The sequence below is a fragment of the Gracilinanus agilis genome, chromosome 1, assembly GCF_016433145.1.
Source record: "Gracilinanus agilis isolate LMUSP501 chromosome 1, AgileGrace, whole genome shotgun sequence".
NCBI lineage: Eukaryota > Metazoa > Chordata > Mammalia > Didelphimorphia > Didelphidae > Gracilinanus > Gracilinanus agilis.
In genome coordinates, this window is record NC_058130.1 from 85,903,707 (window position 1) to 85,922,187 (window position 18,481).

General features: G+C 40.4%; 1 protein-coding gene across 1 annotated transcript in view; it reads right to left on the bottom strand.

Moving 5' to 3' along the window:
- Positions 1 to 937: 937 nt before the first annotated feature.
- Positions 938 to 18,481, bottom strand: part of ITIH3 (inter-alpha-trypsin inhibitor heavy chain 3) — a 42,283-nt gene continuing 24,739 nt past the window's right edge. The window contains exons 5-18 of the mRNA XM_044676593.1: positions 17,014 to 17,189; positions 14,175 to 14,300; positions 13,584 to 13,765; positions 12,303 to 12,488; positions 11,154 to 11,293; positions 10,295 to 10,449; positions 9,832 to 9,834; positions 7,941 to 7,967; positions 7,627 to 7,674; positions 5,792 to 5,905; positions 4,827 to 5,031; positions 2,656 to 2,816; positions 1,500 to 1,611; positions 938 to 1,144 (exon numbers count right to left, since the gene is read on the bottom strand). Of these exons, the coding sequence (XP_044532528.1) occupies positions 994 to 1,144; positions 1,500 to 1,611; positions 2,656 to 2,816; positions 4,827 to 5,031; positions 5,792 to 5,905; positions 7,627 to 7,674; positions 7,941 to 7,967; positions 9,832 to 9,834; positions 10,295 to 10,449; positions 11,154 to 11,293; positions 12,303 to 12,488; positions 13,584 to 13,765; positions 14,175 to 14,300; positions 17,014 to 17,189 (1,786 nt within the window). The 3' untranslated portion in view covers positions 938 to 993. The remainder of the gene's footprint in view (positions 1,145 to 1,499; positions 1,612 to 2,655; positions 2,817 to 4,826; positions 5,032 to 5,791; positions 5,906 to 7,626; positions 7,675 to 7,940; positions 7,968 to 9,831; positions 9,835 to 10,294; positions 10,450 to 11,153; positions 11,294 to 12,302; positions 12,489 to 13,583; positions 13,766 to 14,174; positions 14,301 to 17,013; positions 17,190 to 18,481) is intronic.

Genomic DNA, 18,481 nt, shown 5'->3' on the forward strand with positions numbered 1-18,481 from the left:
CTAGTGATGGTATTGCTAGGTCCAAGGGTGTATACTATTATAGGGCATAGGTCCAAATTGCTCTCCAAAATATTTGAATCAATTCACAATTCCCCCAACAGCGCATTAGTGTCTCAATTTTCCTAGTTTAGGGAATCTCCTCTAACTTTTGGTATTTTCCTTTTCTGTCACAATAGCCAATTTGATAGGTATGGGGTTGTACTTCAGAGATATTTTAATTTACATTTCTCTGATTAATAGTGATGTAGAGCATTTTGGGGCATGAATATAGAGAACTGTAAATTACTTTGTTTGAGAACTGCCTATTTGTATCCTTTGACCATATCACAATTGCTTTTTTTTTTTTTTTTTTTTTTTTTTTTTTTTTTTTGTATTTTAAACCCTTAACTTCTGTGTATTGACTGATAGGTGGAAGAGCGGTAAGGGTAGGCAATGGGGGTCAAGTGACTTGCCCAGGGTCACACAGCTGGGAAGTGTCTGAGGCCGGATTTGAACCCAGGACCTCCCATCTCTAGGCCTGGCTCTCAATCCACTGAGCTACCCAGCTGCCCCCTACAATTGCTTTTTAAAAGATACGAAAACCATGCAGAAGACCATTGGATGGAGGAACAAAGGAAGAATTAGAAGTGCCACAAAGAAGGATTTCCCTTACCTCTTCTCACCATATTATATTCCACATTCCCCCTTCCTAGGGTGAATTTCATATAGAAATGAGATGATTGCTTGTTGAGTATATTGTTCTAGGAATTCTTATTCAGGCATAAAGCAAACTAAAGGTCTCTTCCAATTCTGAAATTTTCTGGCTATAGATTTATACATAGCTTCTATTCTCTACTGTATTTTCTATTTAATTCTAATTATTTCTAAGCATTTAAATTTCTATAATTTCCATCAATGCTAGCCCCTTTTTTTCATGGACTACAATAGCACACAAAAAGCCAAACCACTCTTTATTTTATCTCTTGGAATCCAGTCTTTTGTCTGTTTCTCTGATTAGAAGTGAGTTGGACTGGAGTAGAATAGGTCAGGTACAATATAGTCAGTGTGGACACCATCAATCAGCCCAGATCCATTGTCATGGACAAACCAGCAGAAGACCTTGGAACCATGGCCAGAGTCCTTCCTATAGTCTCTCTGTGAACCCCTGGGGAAAAAAAATGATGAATTGGAAAAATGGTCAAGGTTCTAAGATGTTGGGGTCACACAAGGAAAAGTGGATCTGTCTTGGGTGGGAGTTCAGAGCATCCTATGTTGTAGACTTGATATCAGGATAGAAAAGCAGAAACATGAAGCCCTTGACTTTGGTCCTGGGTCTTGGACTTTTTCATGATCCAGACATGCTCCCCACCTCTCTTATTGAAAGAGCCCCCAAAGAAACCCCTAAATCATGAAAATAGTGACCTAGGAACCTCATAATAAATTTTGTGTGGCCCAAGAGGAAGACTTCAGAAATACACAGGATCTATAGAAAAACTGGGTTTTTAGAAGACCCTATTTACCTGGTGACTGTCAACTTATTATTTTTCACTATCATTGTGGCATCAGGCTTCTTGGGGTCAGAACCTGCCCGGACATCAAAAACTTCAAAGTCAAAAGGATGGAAGAATTGTCCTAGAAAAAAAGGAAGTTTATAGTATCAACACTTGTTCTCCCTAAAATATCTATTTTAGTATGTTAGATAAAACGCTAGCCTAGGAGGAAACAGAGCTCTATATTCATGGCTCTCCTAGGTTTGCTATATGATCCTGTGTGTGTGACTTCACTCTTCTCTATAAAATGGGAAATAATGTTTTCCCTATGTGGCTCTCCAGGACATAATGAGGATCAAATGAACTATGACTGTGAAAATGCATTGAAAAATACTACATTATCCAAATGTTAAGTGGTATCATCATTGTGATTAGTATTTTGGGTATTGCTCCAAATAGCATTCTTCCAAAAAATAGTGTTACTATAGTAATGACAATACTTTAGGGATCTGTGATTTTAGTCATGGACTATTCCTTCTACAGATGACAATTATAAACCTTTTCAACATTTTTGGAGATCATTTTCATGGGCTGCTGTGGCTGAAAAAAAAGGTCATCATTTGGTGGTCAACCAACTTTTCTAAACTCAGATAGGTTAGACTAAGCACAGACCAACAGTGGGTCAGTATCAAAGCCTCTGTTGCTCAGTAGAACTTTTCAGAACTTGTGACATCCTGGCATAACCTTTAAGAGTACATCATGACAAATCACTGGAACAAGACTTTTATGTGATCATTATTATCATTACTTGTAAAGACTGGGAGTAATAACAGGTAATTCTATCAAATTCAAAGTCTTTGGATCCCCCTAAAGCATAGGTTCTTAATCTGGGGCTTGTCAGCTTTATATGTATGTATGTGTGAATATATATATGTGTGAATATATATATGTATGTATATATATGTGTGTGTGTATATATATATATACACACACACATATATATATATACACACACATATATATAACAGTATTTCAAAATTGATTTCTTCTGTAATCCTATGTATTTTGTTTTATATATTTAAGAGCATCATTTTAAAAATGTGGCATAAGCTTCCCCAGATTGCCAAAGGTGACCATGAGGCAAAAACTGTTAAAGATCTTGGTTCTAACATGTTCAGACTCATACCCAGTAGTCCATGTGTTCGTGTTGACATCCGGTGACTGTCAACTGTATATAACCCAAGGAAGTCCTGTTTCTTCCACACTGGGTGTAAGACAATCACAAAGGTGACTCCATCTCCAATGGAGACCACCATGTTTTTCTTCCTGTTGATGGCCACTGACAGACTGAAAAACAAAAATTGAGAAAGATTGTCACCATATACTCTCTGAAATCTAATTCTGAGGAAGCAACCTGAATTAAAGTTGAAAACTAAGTATACATAAGATCCCTGAAAACCTGCTGAGATCAATTTAGAGTTAAAATATTCACCCTGTATATGACATGGGTACTATAAAGATGATATTAGAAAATAAGTATTGTTTTATTAGTTGAAAGCTAAGAAGTAGAGAAGCCAACTTGAGGAAGAATTGGAGTTTCAAATAGAGCTGGGAGAGTGTTAATTTCAACTGTTGGCAGTTATAACCCTTATTTCTATGACAGTTACACTCTCTGGGTGTGGCATTCTGGGAGTGGACTTCTGGCAGTTGACAGAGCCACATGCAGCTGCTTTCTCTGTCAGGGCTGGAGAAGGTAACATCTTTGCCTCTCTCTATCTCAGTCTGAGGGAAAGACTTGAAGGAGGAGAGTGTTTTCTTTTCGACTTGGGAAACACTATTCATTTATCTGTTACTGTCTTTAGATTGGTTAAACTGTGAAAAGACCAAACAAAACCTGGTCTTTGGTTGGACTCTGAATCTCTTAAGGCTCAGAGTCCTAACTTGATTCTTGTTGAGATTCAACCAGCTAGCCTTGGTTATCTTTATAACTTAAAGGTGAGGTTAAGAGTTATAGTGGTTAGGTTTATTTAGAATAGTATAAAATTGGTTAATTAAATCAGGGAGGATTAGCATAGCCTCTGAAACATAGGAGAAGCGATTCCTTGTGGGACCTGAGAATTTATTTAGGTGGAGTTAGAATCCCTTAGAATTAGAAATCCTTTTTCCTTTATATATATATATATATATATATATATATATATATATATATATATATATATATATTTAAATAAATAGTTTCTTTTTCATAAACAAGGGTCTCTTTACTGTTCCTTGTGCCTTGCATTGCTTGCCCAATTATTATTTTTATAGTACACAACCAATTGAGTAAAAAGATTTTTTTGAGGCCTGGCCAGTTGTCAGAAGTTGTCAGAAGACAACTTGATCTCTGTTGCTGAATCACTTAGTCCGGGTCCCTTTCCCCTTCTGGGCCTAATGATATTGTAAGGATCTCATAGGGTTGTAGTGAGTCTCAGTTAAGATGCTAGCTGAGGAGGCAGCTAGGTGGCTCAGTGGATTGAGAGTCAGTCCAGAGACAGGAGGTCCTGGGTTCACATCTGGCCTCAGACACTTCCTAGCTGGGTGACCCTGGGCAAGTCACTTAACCCCCATTGCCTAGACCTTATCACTCTTCTGCCTTGGAACCAATACACAGTATTGATTCCAAAATGGAAGGTAAGGGTTTAAAAAAAACTAGCTAAGAAAATGTATAAATGTAGGAAGTTATTATTAATGCTATGGTTGTTGCCGGTGTTATGGTTGTTGTTTTCCAGTTTATGACTTTGCTCATCACTTTTGTCAAAACCAGAAAAGTTCCTGTGGGCCATCCCTTTTAATTTGTCTCTGAAGAGACAGTTTAGGAGTGCAGGGAATGGCCTCATTCCCTGACACCCAAGTGACTCATTAGAGATCTACTCTCCAGGAATTTGTACAAACCTTTCTGAAAAAGGCTCTATTTTCTATTTGTATTGCTTTTCAGAGTGTAACTGGGAGGTATTTCCTAAAAGTAGCCCTGAAGGGTGACTCAGTTGATAGAGAGCCAGGCCTAGAAATAGGAGCCCCTGGGTTCAAATATGGCTTCAGATACTTCCTAGGTATGTGACCCTGAGCAAATCACTTGACACCAATTGCCTAGCCCTTCCCAATCTTCTTCCTTGGAATCAATACTTAGTATTGATTCTAAAATGGAAGGTAAAGGTTTAAAATAAAAGTGACTTTGTAGACCTTACGTAAGTGATTTTACTTCTCTGGGCTTCAGTTTACTCATTTGTAAGATGAAGAAGCTTGGTTAGATGATATCTAAGGCTCCTTTGGCTCTAAAGTTCTATAATCTATAAGTTTTTTGGAAAATTCAATTACCCATTCTGTGTGATAGTGACTGTGTCCATCCAGGAAAAGCTATTCCTTCTCCCTCCACTCCACAGAGTGATCTTCTGTGTTGTCACTTCAATCTTCAAGTCCATTTGTGGGTCAATGATCCCAAGTTTCCCAAAATATGACTTTCTTTTCGTTGTTTCTGAACTGGCTTTCTTTTCTCCAATAATCTCCCCATTAACTGTGATCCCTGGACAGCAGTGGAATGAGGAGAATAAGTGAGTGATCCAAGGTTCTCAACATTTGATCAGTGGTATTAACTCTTCTCTAACAGTAGACTTGACCCTAACTCTAGCCTCAAACTGATAACTGATCTTGGCCTTGTTTGTAAAAGTCATCTGCATATCGTTTCTCCAATTAGACTGTGAGCTCTTCAAAAACTTTGGGCTCTTTTTATATCCCCAACACATAGCACAAGGTCCTTAATAAATGTTTATTGACTGATTGGCCACAAACTAATCCCTAACTCTAACCCTTTACTGACTTCTATTCTAGACCCCAGACTAACCCATGGAAAAAGCACTGAGTTCAGGGTTGGAGACCTGGGGCTTTGGTCTTATCTCTGACACTACCTGTGTGACCCTGAGAACATCAAATGAAATAATACCTATAAGGAGCTTTGAAAACTCCAAAACCCTGCTAAATGTGAGCTATTATTATTATTAATATCATAAATATTTATATTCATATATTGTAAATATTTATCTAGTTATACATTTATAAATAGTATAATTATTGGCATCTTATTTAGCCACCATAGGATTCAGCTTCCTCCTCTTTAAAGTAAGGGGGTTGGACTAGATGACCTCTGAAGTCCTATAACCTGACAATGCTGACTCTGGTCTCAAGATCATTAGAATCGTCTATGCTGGGATCCAGCCCCCTCCACAGTCTTCCTAGGGATCGTCCCAGAAGCCTGCATATGGCCATTCTTCTGCCTCAGCCCCCACCTGTGTCTGGGTCCTGGATGAGGTTCAGCACCACCCCTGGCTCCTCATCAATGTTGAAGCAGAGAGCGTCATCCTTTTGGGGCACTTCAATGATAAAGTGTGGGTCTCCATCCACTGCAGGCAAATGGGAAATAGAACATAGCTTAGGCAATTAGGAGGGACAGGGCATGAAGTGTTTTATGCACATTATCCCATTGGCCTCACAACAACCCTGAGAGGTAGACACTACAGGTATTTTTATCTCCATTTTCCACATAGGGAAGTCAAGACTCTGAGAGGTTAGTTGACTGGACCAGTCAATCAGAGACAAGATTTGAACTTAGATGTCAAAGAACCTATAGTGGGTCTATTTTCTGACTTTGCCCAGAAAGGTACTGAGGTACATCATTCATGGAAAGGGAGAGAGATTTGGTCAACCAGGGGACACTGGTAATGTAGGGCAAGCCAACTTTTGGTTCACCTCTGTCTTTAGCTAGGTGGTGCATAGTACATAGGACATTGTGCACTGAGTTAGGAAGACTTGAGTTCACATCCAGCCCAAGAGACTACCTGGGTGATTCTGGACAAGTCACTTAACCTGTTTGCCTCAGTTTCCTCATCAATAAAATGGGGATAATAATAGTTCCTACATCCTCTCAGGGTTGTTGTGAGGATCAAAAGAGAAAAATTGTAAAGTGCTTAGCATGGTATCTGGCACATAGTAAACATTACATAAATATTATTATCATTATTCATCAGATATTGGGAGTGGGGGAATGCTTCATGTCTCCTCTTATATTTAACCTAAGATCTAATATCAAAATCTCTCCTTGCTTCTCTCTCTCTCTCTCTCTTTCTCTCTCTCTCTCTCTCTCTCTCTCTCTCTCTCTCTCTCTCTCTCTCTCTCTTTCTGCTCTTCTTTGCCCTTTCTCTTGGCTTCCTCCTTCTTTTCCCCTCTCTTCCTCCCTTTCACAGGGGGAGCCTTTATAACTCTTCCTTTGTTTCCCTGACTCCCTCATCTCTATATAAGAAACATGGTGGCCTAGTACATGCATGACACTATGCCTCATAATGAATATGAGAAATGATAATTCCCAGCTGGTTGTCATCCTTAGGGAGCTTCCAGTCTAATGCAGGGTGATTCACAATTTAATGGACCCCCATAGGAACTCTCTGCTATGAAAGAAATACAAAATGCTATGGAGGGCTCAGCCAAGGGAGCCAATCTCTCCCTATCAAGCATCTTTTCCAGGGATTTCTTCTTCCTCTTCCATTCACCCATCAGAGGGAACCACTTCCAGATCTTTGATCAATGTTTCTTTCTCTCATCTCCTTTCCCCTCTTTCTGAAACTTCTCCTCATCTCCCCATAGAACTTCTCCTTGGCTCACCTTCTTTTTCCATCAATTTTTCCCTATCCCCAAGACCTCCCATCCAAAATCTTCCTTACTGTCATCCCATGTCATCCCATTCCTACAGCTTTTCCCAGGGGCCATCTTTTTCATTCAACCTCTTTCCTTAATGTTTCTCTCCTCAGGCTTCCAATTTCCTCTCCCTCTGTATGTCTCTTTCTGCTCTCCAACCAAGAACTTCTCCCCCTAACTTCTTTACAGTCCTCAATCCATCTCTGGCCTCAAATCATCTTCCCTTCTCCCTTGGCCTCTCCAACCTTATCCCTTCCCCCGAGACTCTTTCCACTAATTGTGTGTGTGTGAGTGTGTGTGTGTGTGTGTGTGTGTGTGCCCCTTGGTCCCTGGATCTCTCATACTGGACCAAAGGCAGGAAAAGGTGTTTTTTTTCAGAAGATTTTTGCTGGTGTTGGTGATGGAGTCAAAGTCCTCAAGACTTGAGGCTCACCAAAGTAATAGGGAGTGGATGGAGGCTGGTAATTGACTTGGGTTGCATCTGAAAAGACACAAATGAAAACAACAGTATTAAATGAGGAAGGCTTGGCTCCAGTCAGAGAGGTGACATTAATGCCCAGACTTGGATGTGTAAAAAAAGAAAACATCATTTTTTAATGAGTCTTTGAAGGAGAAATCGTTTTTGATAGCTCATGTGTCTTCTCACCCATCTAACCTTCAGTTGATAGAATCTAGAAAGCTTTGCTCACTTTTTAGAAAAATCATTTCTTTAATCCCAGCCCAAACCCTCTAGAATAGGATACTCACAGGTTTGCATGATGTGATCAGCCTTCACTGCAAAGGAAAGATAAGGCAGCGATTAGCAGTTTTTAGAGCCTCACTCCAGGTCTCTCAGTCCATTCATTAGCCCATGGCCTCTATCTACCTGGACTCTCTCTAGTCCCTTCAAAGTTTGGACTTGGACTAGGCTATTGCAGCAAGGGTATCTCTGGTAAAGGTGAAACTCTAAAAGTAGAGAGACGTATAGAACAGTAAAATGAGCTCTAGTTTTGGTGTTGAGACCTGTGTTCATCTCCCCACTCTGACATCTACTAATGAATAACCTTGGATAAATCCCATAATGTCTTTAGGCTTTAGTTTCCTCACCTGTAAAATGAAGGGGTTCAACTACCTCTAAGGTCCTTCTATCACTAAAGCCTATGGGAAAATATCTACTTACACTTCTTTCTTCCTGACCTTGGACCCCAATGGTAAGATTTTAGAGGTTTGTGGTCTTGACTCTTCCTTCCTCTTGGGCAGAGAGGAAAACTGATAGTTCATGATAAAGATAGTTCATATTTTTACAGCCTTAAATTTATAAAACTACCCTTTGAGATAGCTAGTACCAATATCATTGTCCTCATTTTAAAGATGAAAGAACTGCAAATCAGAGAGATTAAGTGACTTGCCTAAAATCTGACTATGTAACTAGTAAGTCCAGTTTGGAACCCAGATCTTCTAACTTCAAATAGTACCTTAGGAGGAATCACCTCACTTCACTGCATTGCCTCTACCTTATATGGGAAAAAGAAGTATACTGTTTCTTCCCTTTCAAACCCAATAGTTTAAACCAGATTTCCGACCATGACACAGATGCTTTGATGTGCTTGGTCAAAAGCCTGTCTGAATTATTTCATTAGCATGAGGATCTTAGACCATATCATCAGAGATAAACTTTGGAAAATGGCGGGAGGGCAGTTGAAAACACTATTATAGAGAGGGAGGACTAGTAGCCCAAAAGGGACTGTGAATGTCAGGCTGTTACTGCATGAAATTATTATGTTGGAGGCAGGAAAGAAGACAAATAATCCCTTACATTTGCCAATGTTTTTTCACATCCATTACCTCCCTGGAGCAGTGATGGGCAAACTTTTTAAAGAGGGGCCAAAGGAAAGGAAATGCTCATCTGTCAATTTGTTTCTAAGGCAACTCTTTTGAAGTTTCATTGTATTGTATCCTACTCATTGTATTCAGATTAGGAATAGAACATTTCAGGGGGCTGTATCTAGCCCAAGGGCATAGTTTGCCCATCACTGCCCTAGAGCATGGCAACCAGCCATGAAGTCAAAAGGGTAGGGTAGGGGGCAGCTGGGTAGCTCAGTGGATTGAGAGCCAGGCCTAGAGACAGGAGGTCCTAGGTTCAAATTTGGCCTCAGACACTTCCTAACTGTGTGACCCTGGGCAAGTCACTTGACCCTCATTGCTCACCCTTACCACTCTTCTGCTTTGGAGCCAATATACAGTATTGAATCCAAGATGGAAGGGAAGGGAAAAACAAACAAAAAAAGGGTAGGGTATTTTACAGGGGGAATCTGAAGCCAAAAGAAGGAAAGCTACTCACTCATAGTCACAAAGCAAGTTGCTGACAAAAGTAGGCTAGAAGTGAAGTCCCCTCTGACCTACTGTGCTCCTTCCATCCCCATACAGAGGTGAGTAATATGAATGAATGGTATCTCAGGAGAGTCCTCTGATATTTCATTTTGCCTTTGGCAATGCCAGAGAATCTGAAGCTATAGGGTATGGCCCCAGAGAAGAAAGCAGAGGGGCTCAGAAAGTCTCTATATTGCTTTGGAGAAACTTCCCTATTTCTTTCTCCCTCCCTCCCCACTCCCCATGATCCCCTGGAAAACTCCAGTCAGCAGCAGGTCTGAAGACTTACCTTCTGTTTTTCCAGCAAGTCAAGCATTGGGGGAAAAGAAAAGAGAGAAGTCAAAGGGAGTCAGCTTCACAGAAACCCAAGGTAGTTACTGATCCCAAATTTTGAATCAAAAGATATGATTCATTCTTGTTGAAAATGGATACACTCAAACTGGCTATAGCTTAGAACCAAGACTTTATGCAGTGGACTGTCCTTAGAGGTCACCTGGCCCGGTGCCCTTATTTTACATGGGGTAGAAACAGGCCCACAGGAGTCAAATAATTTTCCCAAAGTCCCACAATGAATTAGTGACACCACAAGGATTTGAACCCAGGGCTTCTTATTCCCAGGCCAGTACTCTTTTGCACTATGATCCATTATCTTCAGTCTACAGAGTACTCCCTGCCTATTCAAACCTTGATTCCACCCAAGCCAGCTTCCTGGTCCCTTTGGTTTGTGGTCTTTGCAAAGTATGGTCTCTTACCTTCCCCAGGCTTGTCTGCAATGGCCTCTGATTCTTCATTGTCTTCAGGTTTGGTGACCACCATGGATGTCAGTGGTGTCACAAAGTGGTACTTTAGAGACAGTTCCAGAGCTTGAGCTGTCAGGTTCTCCTTCTCCTCCCCCTGAGCATTCTTCCTGTGAGGGAGTGAGCAAAGAGGTGAACTCTGGACAGATGCTACTCCAGTGCTAATATAACAGTTCCCTGTCTTCCCCTTCTCCAGCCATTTCATTTGTGTGAGTTCTGTTTATACATAAGACTTCAAATTCTCTAAGACCATATATGTCATTAGTTGTATGATGCAGGTCTAGTCTTCTGATATTAATCCAAATAACAAGGTAGTATTATGAGTCTGGAAGAGACTGTTTAGGACTTTGCAAAAGAGAGAAATTTCAGCAGAAAATCAGTGTTGCCTTGCTAAGCAACCTCAAGTTCAGTTCCCTCTACAGGGAGCCAATGGGCTATAGTGAGGACTTTCTGCTTTTTCTATATCTCTTTATTGGTATCCATGAGCCCTTTTAAACCTTCTGAATTTTTTTAATGCAATATAAAAACTGTCCTCTTCTTATATGCATATGTTCCCTTGAGTGCTTCTATAGGAACTAGGGATCCTATTAACAACATTTATATAAACCTAGACACAAGATGCATTTAATGATTTTTTCAGAGTAAATGTTTGGCACAATGAGTCAAAGACCACATTGACCTTCTAAGGGAGGCTCCAAAGATCAGACCCTGTCTAAGTGAACTCAAAGTCTTGAGAGATGCTGAGCTAGGGGACATCCTGACTTCAAGATTGCCTCAGAGTACTGGATAAGAAGGAGATGTGAAATGAGGTTACCGCTTTTCTAGGAGTTGTTCAATTGTGAGGTAGGCCCAGAGTCTCTCAATGTAGTCTCCAAAGATGTATTCTTGCTCCTGAAGGGCTTTTTCCATCTCCTTCAGGTCCACTTCTTCTGTGAAGGTCAGGTCATTTAAGGCCTGGGGAGAATGGGGAAAAGATGAAGGGATGATCTCATCCTTGGCAGAAATGGGGCAATGGCATGCTGTGTTCAGCAGAAGATCAAGTTCCAGGAAAATAGACCTTGGTGCTAACTCTTGTCTCATGCCAGCCCCCTAATTAGATGGAATATATTAATATGGGGACAGAGCACTTTTGTACTTTTTCAGTCTTCAGTGAGGTGCCCAGCATAGGTTTTTTAAGTTTTTGGCAGAGGAAATTAAGGGAGAGATGGTCATAAAGCTAGTTATTTTCCTGATACTGGGGTCTATGTCATTCATAAGAAAGCACCAAATTGGCAAAAAAATTGGAAAATGAGAGAATGTCCTTCGATTGGGGAATGGCTGAACAAATTGTGGTATCTGTTGATGATAGAATACTATTGTGCTCAAAGGAATAAAGAACTGGAGGAATTTCATGTGAACTGAAATGACCTCCAGGAATTGATGCAGAGTAAAAGGAGCAGATCCAGGAGAACATTGTACACAGAGACTGATACACTGTGGTACAATCGAACATAATGGACTTCTCTACTAGCAGCAATGCAAGGATCCAGAGCAAGGATGAGAGACTTATAAGAAAGAAAACTAGCCTCATTCAGAGGAAGAACTGTGGGAGGAGAAACACAGAAGAAAAACAACTACTTGAACACATGGGCTGATGGGGATATTATTGGGGATGCAGACACTCAATGTTATAACTCTAGTCCAACCATCAATAATATGGAATTAGGTCTTAATCAATGATACATGTAAAACCCAGTGGAATTGTGCTTTGGCTAAGGGGGGTCAGGGAGGCTTGGGGGAGAGGGAAAGAACATGAAACATGTAACTATGGGAAAATATTCAAAATTAAAATTAAAGAAACTTGAAAATAAAGAAAGCACCAAATCCCAAGCTGGCAAACTTCCAAGCTCACATGCCACAGTAGGACAATCTCCTTGCTGAACAGGAGCCCAGAACCAGGCCCCCAAACTAGACAGTGACTCACACCATGTCCCTTCACGTCAGCAACGAAACTGTTTGTCTCAAAGTCCACCAGTTTCCCAGCCACCACAATTTCAGAGCCATCGTAGAAATGCTGGTAGTTATTCTGAGTGACATCACTGATGGCATTCTGTGGGTACTGCAAGTTTACATCGATGAGCAACGGATTGGCCACTTCATCATAGAAACCCTGAGAAACACAAGAGGTACAACACAGTCACTCCTGGCCACCAGGAGCTGGGGGCAGGTTTACTGAGTCTCTCAGAATATCAGGGATAGAAGGGTCCTTAACACTTATTAACTCCAAACCTCTCAACTTACATTAAAGGAACCTGAAGATTCATATGTGAATCTTGATTTAGTTGTTAGTTTTATGAATAGCTTTTGGCTGTTACTTGTACTTTTTTGTTGGGGTTTTTTCCTGAGTCAGGCTTATAATCAGAATACGTTTACCCACCCTTTCAACATAGAACATGGGCTAGAAATAACCAGAAAAGGAAATAGACATTAACCCCACAAGGGAGAGAAATAGGGGAGGAAGAGTTAGAAAAGCAGTCCTGCTAAGTCTTTAGAGATGTTGGGATGGGAAGAGCTCTCTTTGAAAAACCCAACAGGCTGTTTCTCCTCAGCAAGGAGCTCCCAGCAATTTGGGAACTTGGTCTTGGAAACTATAATCATAGAACTTTAGACTGGGAGGTAGAATTATTGGAGTCCAGGCTTGTGAATTAGAATTACAGAATCTTTGAGGTGAATGTTGAAAATCATAGAATCTTTGGTCTAGAAGTTAGAATTGTGGACTTTCAAGACTTGTAAATTAGAATCGTAGATCTTAGAAGATTGAACCATGGAATTTTAGACCTATAAATGGCAATGAAAGAATTTAGAGGTGTAAATTAGTCTTAGGGTCTTCATTTGGTGAGGGAAGAATGTAACAGAGATTGAGTACAGACTTAAAAATTAATTGTTGTAGGGAAATTTCTGTGTAAAAATTCTCACCACTGATGTAGAATGGCAACTCAACTATAATCTACAGTGCCCGGTCCTAATGGCTAGTTAACTCTCTGACCCCTATGCTATTCTGCCTATAATGGAATACTAGATTTGTACCTTGGAATTGTAGGATCCTAGAATTCAGTTACATAGAATTTTAGACATTAAGATTAGAATCAAAGAATAGAAGTAGAAATTAGAAACGTTGAATGATTATTTCTTATTCCCAAGAAGCTAGAGGCAGGGGGAATATTTGTTATTGATGTTTAACTGGTTTAACTGGTTTAACTGGTACCTGCATTTGCAAGTTGGCATCAGAGTCCTCATAGATTCGTCGGGCCACCCCATTATTTTCCAGAGCCATCTTTTCCAGGAAGTTATAATTGACATCATGGCCAAAGCCAAGGTTATATAATGGATACTTGCCTCCAATGGCATTCCTCACATTCTCCTGAATTTTTTCAACTCTACTTTCTCCTGCAAGAGGGAATACAGATGATTTAGGTCTGAGCTCAGAATTGGACACAATGGGGTGGTTTAAGGGTAGGGGAAAGGGACACGAAAAGCAATTTGGGAAACCCTTTTTAGCTTGATAAGATAAACAATATTTAACAAGGGATCTGATTCATCTCTCAGACAATTAAATTCCTCTACCCAGAATGCATAAGTGAGATATAAGCTACTGACCTTGTGGAGTTGAGGAAACAAAAGAGGTAGGAAGAGGTGAGAGCAATCCCAAATAATTTTCTTTTTTGGCTCACTTTAAGTCCTCTTCCCAACTCTGAGCTGCAACTTCTTCCCACCAGGAGTAAGTACCTCTGCCCTCCCCATAACTCACCACTTTGTCCCTCATTACTCCCACTTTTTCTGTTGCTCAGCCACCTACCAACATTGGCTTCCCCATCTGTCAGCATGATGATTATAGATGTACTTCTGTCAAGGACAATTCCCATCTCTCGAGCTTTATTCACCATCTCAATGCCCCTGAGAAGGCCATCATTGATGTTGGTTGCTATGGCATAGACAAACAGAACTCCATTGAAGGAGAGCCATGAGCTTCTCCTTTGCATGGATAGAGCACCTAAAAAGACTTAGAATCTGCCCCAAAACCTTACTAATAAATCACACAGCCATCAGTCTTCTCTCTGAGGAGGTTTACTCTCTCTGAGCCTCTTTTCCCCCGTGTGTAAAATAGGAAAGACAATCCTCACACCTAATTACCTCACAGAGCTGTTGTGAGGATCCCAGGGAACAAATGATGGGAAGAGCATTGGAAAAATATAAAAATTCTCCATGAGTGTGAGGCACTACTATGATGATGATTATTCTACCCTAGAAGAGGATACCATGGAAATCTTTCACTGACCTCTCATCAGGTCATGTAGGCAAGCTACCACCAGTGGATAGGCAGACTCTACCCAGTTGGAAAGATTTTGAGAATGGACCTGTAACAAAGTTCATGTCCATGTCCTGAGCACCAGTCTAGTTAAATTTAGATAATCGCATCAACAGGGTGGTAACAGAATGAAGGACTTTTTTGATCAAAAGAACTCTTAAAGGCCATTGATAAAAATAGGGAAGGAAATGTGATCTGCCTTGGTAGACATCATACCCGTACCTACAAAATCTCAGATGCTTTTTGTTTGGTTTAGTTGTTCCTATTTGCAACAAATATTTTCTTTTTTTCCAGGGGAGTAAGTGCAGGAGAAAGAAAAAATGTTTATTAATGGAAAAAGTAATTAAAAATAACTTGTGGCAGAGGGAAGGATTTGAATTTAGTGAAGATTGAGGGGATTTGTTTCAAAGGTTTGAGGTGTATTCATTCATTTGTTCATTCATCCATTCATCTATCTTGCCTAAGTTCCAAGGACATTTCTAGAGATACAGTTCCACGAAGATCCTGTGAAAGCTGGTTGGTGGAGAAATCTAACCAGAAGTTCCCTAGAATGAGAACTGATGAGGATATTACCTAACCTTCACAGGGGGAAAAGCAAGAGCAGGTTATAATCTCTTTGAGAATATGAGATAATGTAACGTAAAGGGCTTCATAAAATTTAAAGTGCTATAAGTACCTGCTATTATTATTCTTACTTAGAAATTTATTACTATTATTCCTATTATTCAGAAAAATTGAATCACTTAGGAGGCGATATGGAAAGAACCATGAGGAATTAGGAAAGCATGGACCTTTCAAGACAAAGATGCCACATCTGGCTGGTCAACAAAGAGAGGACCACCTGCTTCTAGAAAGCTTAAGGACAGACAGGCTATCTGACTTGGGATGGCTGGGAATCTGCTTATCCCTTGGGAAGGGATGATGTGAGAAAGTAGAGAGACCTGGAATCCAATGAAAGACTCAAATAAGACCTTTGTTTAAAGATGGAAGGTGAGGGTTTAAAAAAAAATCAGTCTATAACCAGGAATCCAGGGGAGATCAATCCCGAAGTAGGTATATCCACCAATTTCCTGTTCATCACTGGGTGATCCAGGTAACATTAAGGTTCTAGACTCATTTCACGTCCTACTTCTAGACTCCAGCAGGGCAGTTTGGTACCGTGAAAATAGTCCTGGACTAGGGAGTCAGGAGACCAGGCTTTGTTACTAAGTCATTGCCTGAACTGGAAAAAGTGCCTCTCTCTCTGGGCTATGATTTCAACTTTGAAATGAGAAGACTGAACTAGTCTAGAGGTTTTAACCATCCTTATGAATGTCATGGACCTTTTGGCAGTCTGGTGAAGTCTATGGATACTTAAATGCATTAAGCAAAATGTACAGAGTTGCAAAGGAAACCAATTCTATCGAAATACAATTTTCAAAGTATTATTTAAAAAATTCACGGACCCCAGTTAAGAAGCCCTGGACTATAGGATATCCAAGGTCTGTCTAACTCTATCATATCATTCCATCTCAATCTTTTCTTTTTTTAAAGCCCTTACCTTCCATCTTGGAATCAATACTGTCTATTAGTTCTAAGGCTAGGTTCTAAGGGCTAGGCGATGAGGGTTAAGTGACTTGCCCAGGGTCACACAGCTAGGAAGTATCTGAGATCAAATTTGAGCCTCAGACCTCCCATCTCTAGACATAGCTATCAATCCACTGAACCACCTACCTGCCTCCCATTGCATTCTTTTCTCTATAACTAGCTCTCTCTATACATGACTCAAGTAGATATGGGGCTCCAGAAGGGAGTCAAAAGACATTCAAATAATTCTCAGTTATTCAAAGGATGCCTATTGAATCTAGGGGATCATACAGAAGTTGGTCATTGATGAGCTGAGTGAACTTGAGCCTGGAAGCATGGTCTGCTTTCCCAGAATCCTAGGTTTAGCCAGATCTACTTTATTTTTCTTTCTTTTTTAAAAATGAATTAATTAATTTGGAATATTTTTCCATGGTTACCTGATTCGTGATCTTTTCCACCCCTCTTCCCTACCTGCTCCCAGAGCCAACCAGCAATTCCATTGGTCTATACATGTATCTTTGTTCAAAATCTATTTCCATATTATTCATATTGGCAATAGAATGATCCTTCAAAGTCAAAACCCCATCGACACCCATGCCAGATCTACTTCAGCTGGAGGCAGCAGGATTTAGCACTCAGAGACGATTGTGGCTATTGAGCCAAGTCCCACTTGGATCTGGATGATAGATGATAAGATGACAAAGGGGAATTTAGGGTGGAGTGGCATACATGAAGCTGGACAACCGTGCTAACAGCCTCTTACCTCCTGTGGCTTGTATGTTGTGGACAAATTCTTTTGCAGCCTTGAGGTTCTCGGGAGTGGCTGGGACCAAATTTTCTTTCCAAGTGCTCACATCTGAACTAAACAGGATAAAATTCAGGGAATCATCTTTTTTCATATCACTCAAGATTTGGAAAAGTGCCTCCTTTGTCTGCAAGAGAGAGAATTTTTTTATTTATTTAAAAGACACAAGGATGAGAAACTGCTACATAGGTCCAAAGGAGTGGCTCTGCTCTTTAAAATGTCAGGATCGAGATGGCTTGGAGGATAGAGTTTTTATTTGGAATCAAGATAACCTGGGTTTGGATCTTAATTCTGCCATTTCCTAGGCTGTGTGACTCTGGAGAAGGTATGTAATATCCAGGAGCCTGTTTCTTCATCTGTACAATGAGGACAATAGTACTCATCAGACAGACTTCTTGTAAGACTAAAATGCATTCCTGTTTTATAGCACTTTACAAAATTTAAGGTCGTGTTTCAGTTATAATTATGAATTAAAAGGAAGATCAAAGAGCAGGAGGGGATATGCCCTTCTCTTTCCTTCTATAACAGACAAGATGTAGTCTTTCCTTTTTTTTTAAAACTTTTACCTCCTGTCTCAGAATCAATACTATGTATTAGTTCCAAGGCAGAATTGTGGTAATCTAGGCAAACTAGGCAATTAGGATTAAGTGACTTGCCCAGAGTCATACAACTAGGAAGTGTCTGAGGCCAGATGTGATAGTATTTATTCTTAACATAGTAACCATGTGGAAACAGGAGCTCCAGAGGAGGAGCAGTGATGGGGAGTCCTGCCATTGAGGTGAGCTTCTCCTCTAAAACTGTAGGTCCCAGAGATTCCTAACCATGATGAAATGTACAGGGCAGAGAGGGGAGATGTTAGTGTCTTTCTCTCTATCATTAAGCTATTTTGACAAAGAAAAAAACTGCTTAGGGAGGATGGGGTGATGGCAATGCATACAGAGAGGAGGTAGGACTGCTTGACTCTTTCTGGTTTCTGTTCTTTCTCTTAAGAGGAAGAATTTTTTGAAAAGGAAGGCTAGGACAAAAAACAAGGAGCAGGAATTAAAGCCTAAGATAAGTAAAGAAAGCATAAGAGAACTCCCAGCTGCATTTAATGATGTTAGTCACAAGGTTCAAAGAAATCTGAATCCGAAATTCCAGGCTAGTGAAGAACTGGGAAAGGTGTTTGCCAAGTCCTTGCTGGTGATGAGAAAGAAATCATAGAGGATGAAAGAAGTCCTTCAAGACTAGAGGCAGGGGGCAGCTAGGGGGCTCAGTGGATTGAGAGCCAGGCCCAGAGCTGGAAGGTCCTGGGTTAAAATCTGGCCTCAGACACTTCTTAGCTGTGAAGGAAGGAAGGAAGGAAGGAAAGAAGGAAGGAAGGAAGGAAGGAAGGAAGGAAGGAAGGAAGGAAGGAAGGAAGGAAGGAAGGAAGGAAGGAAGGAAG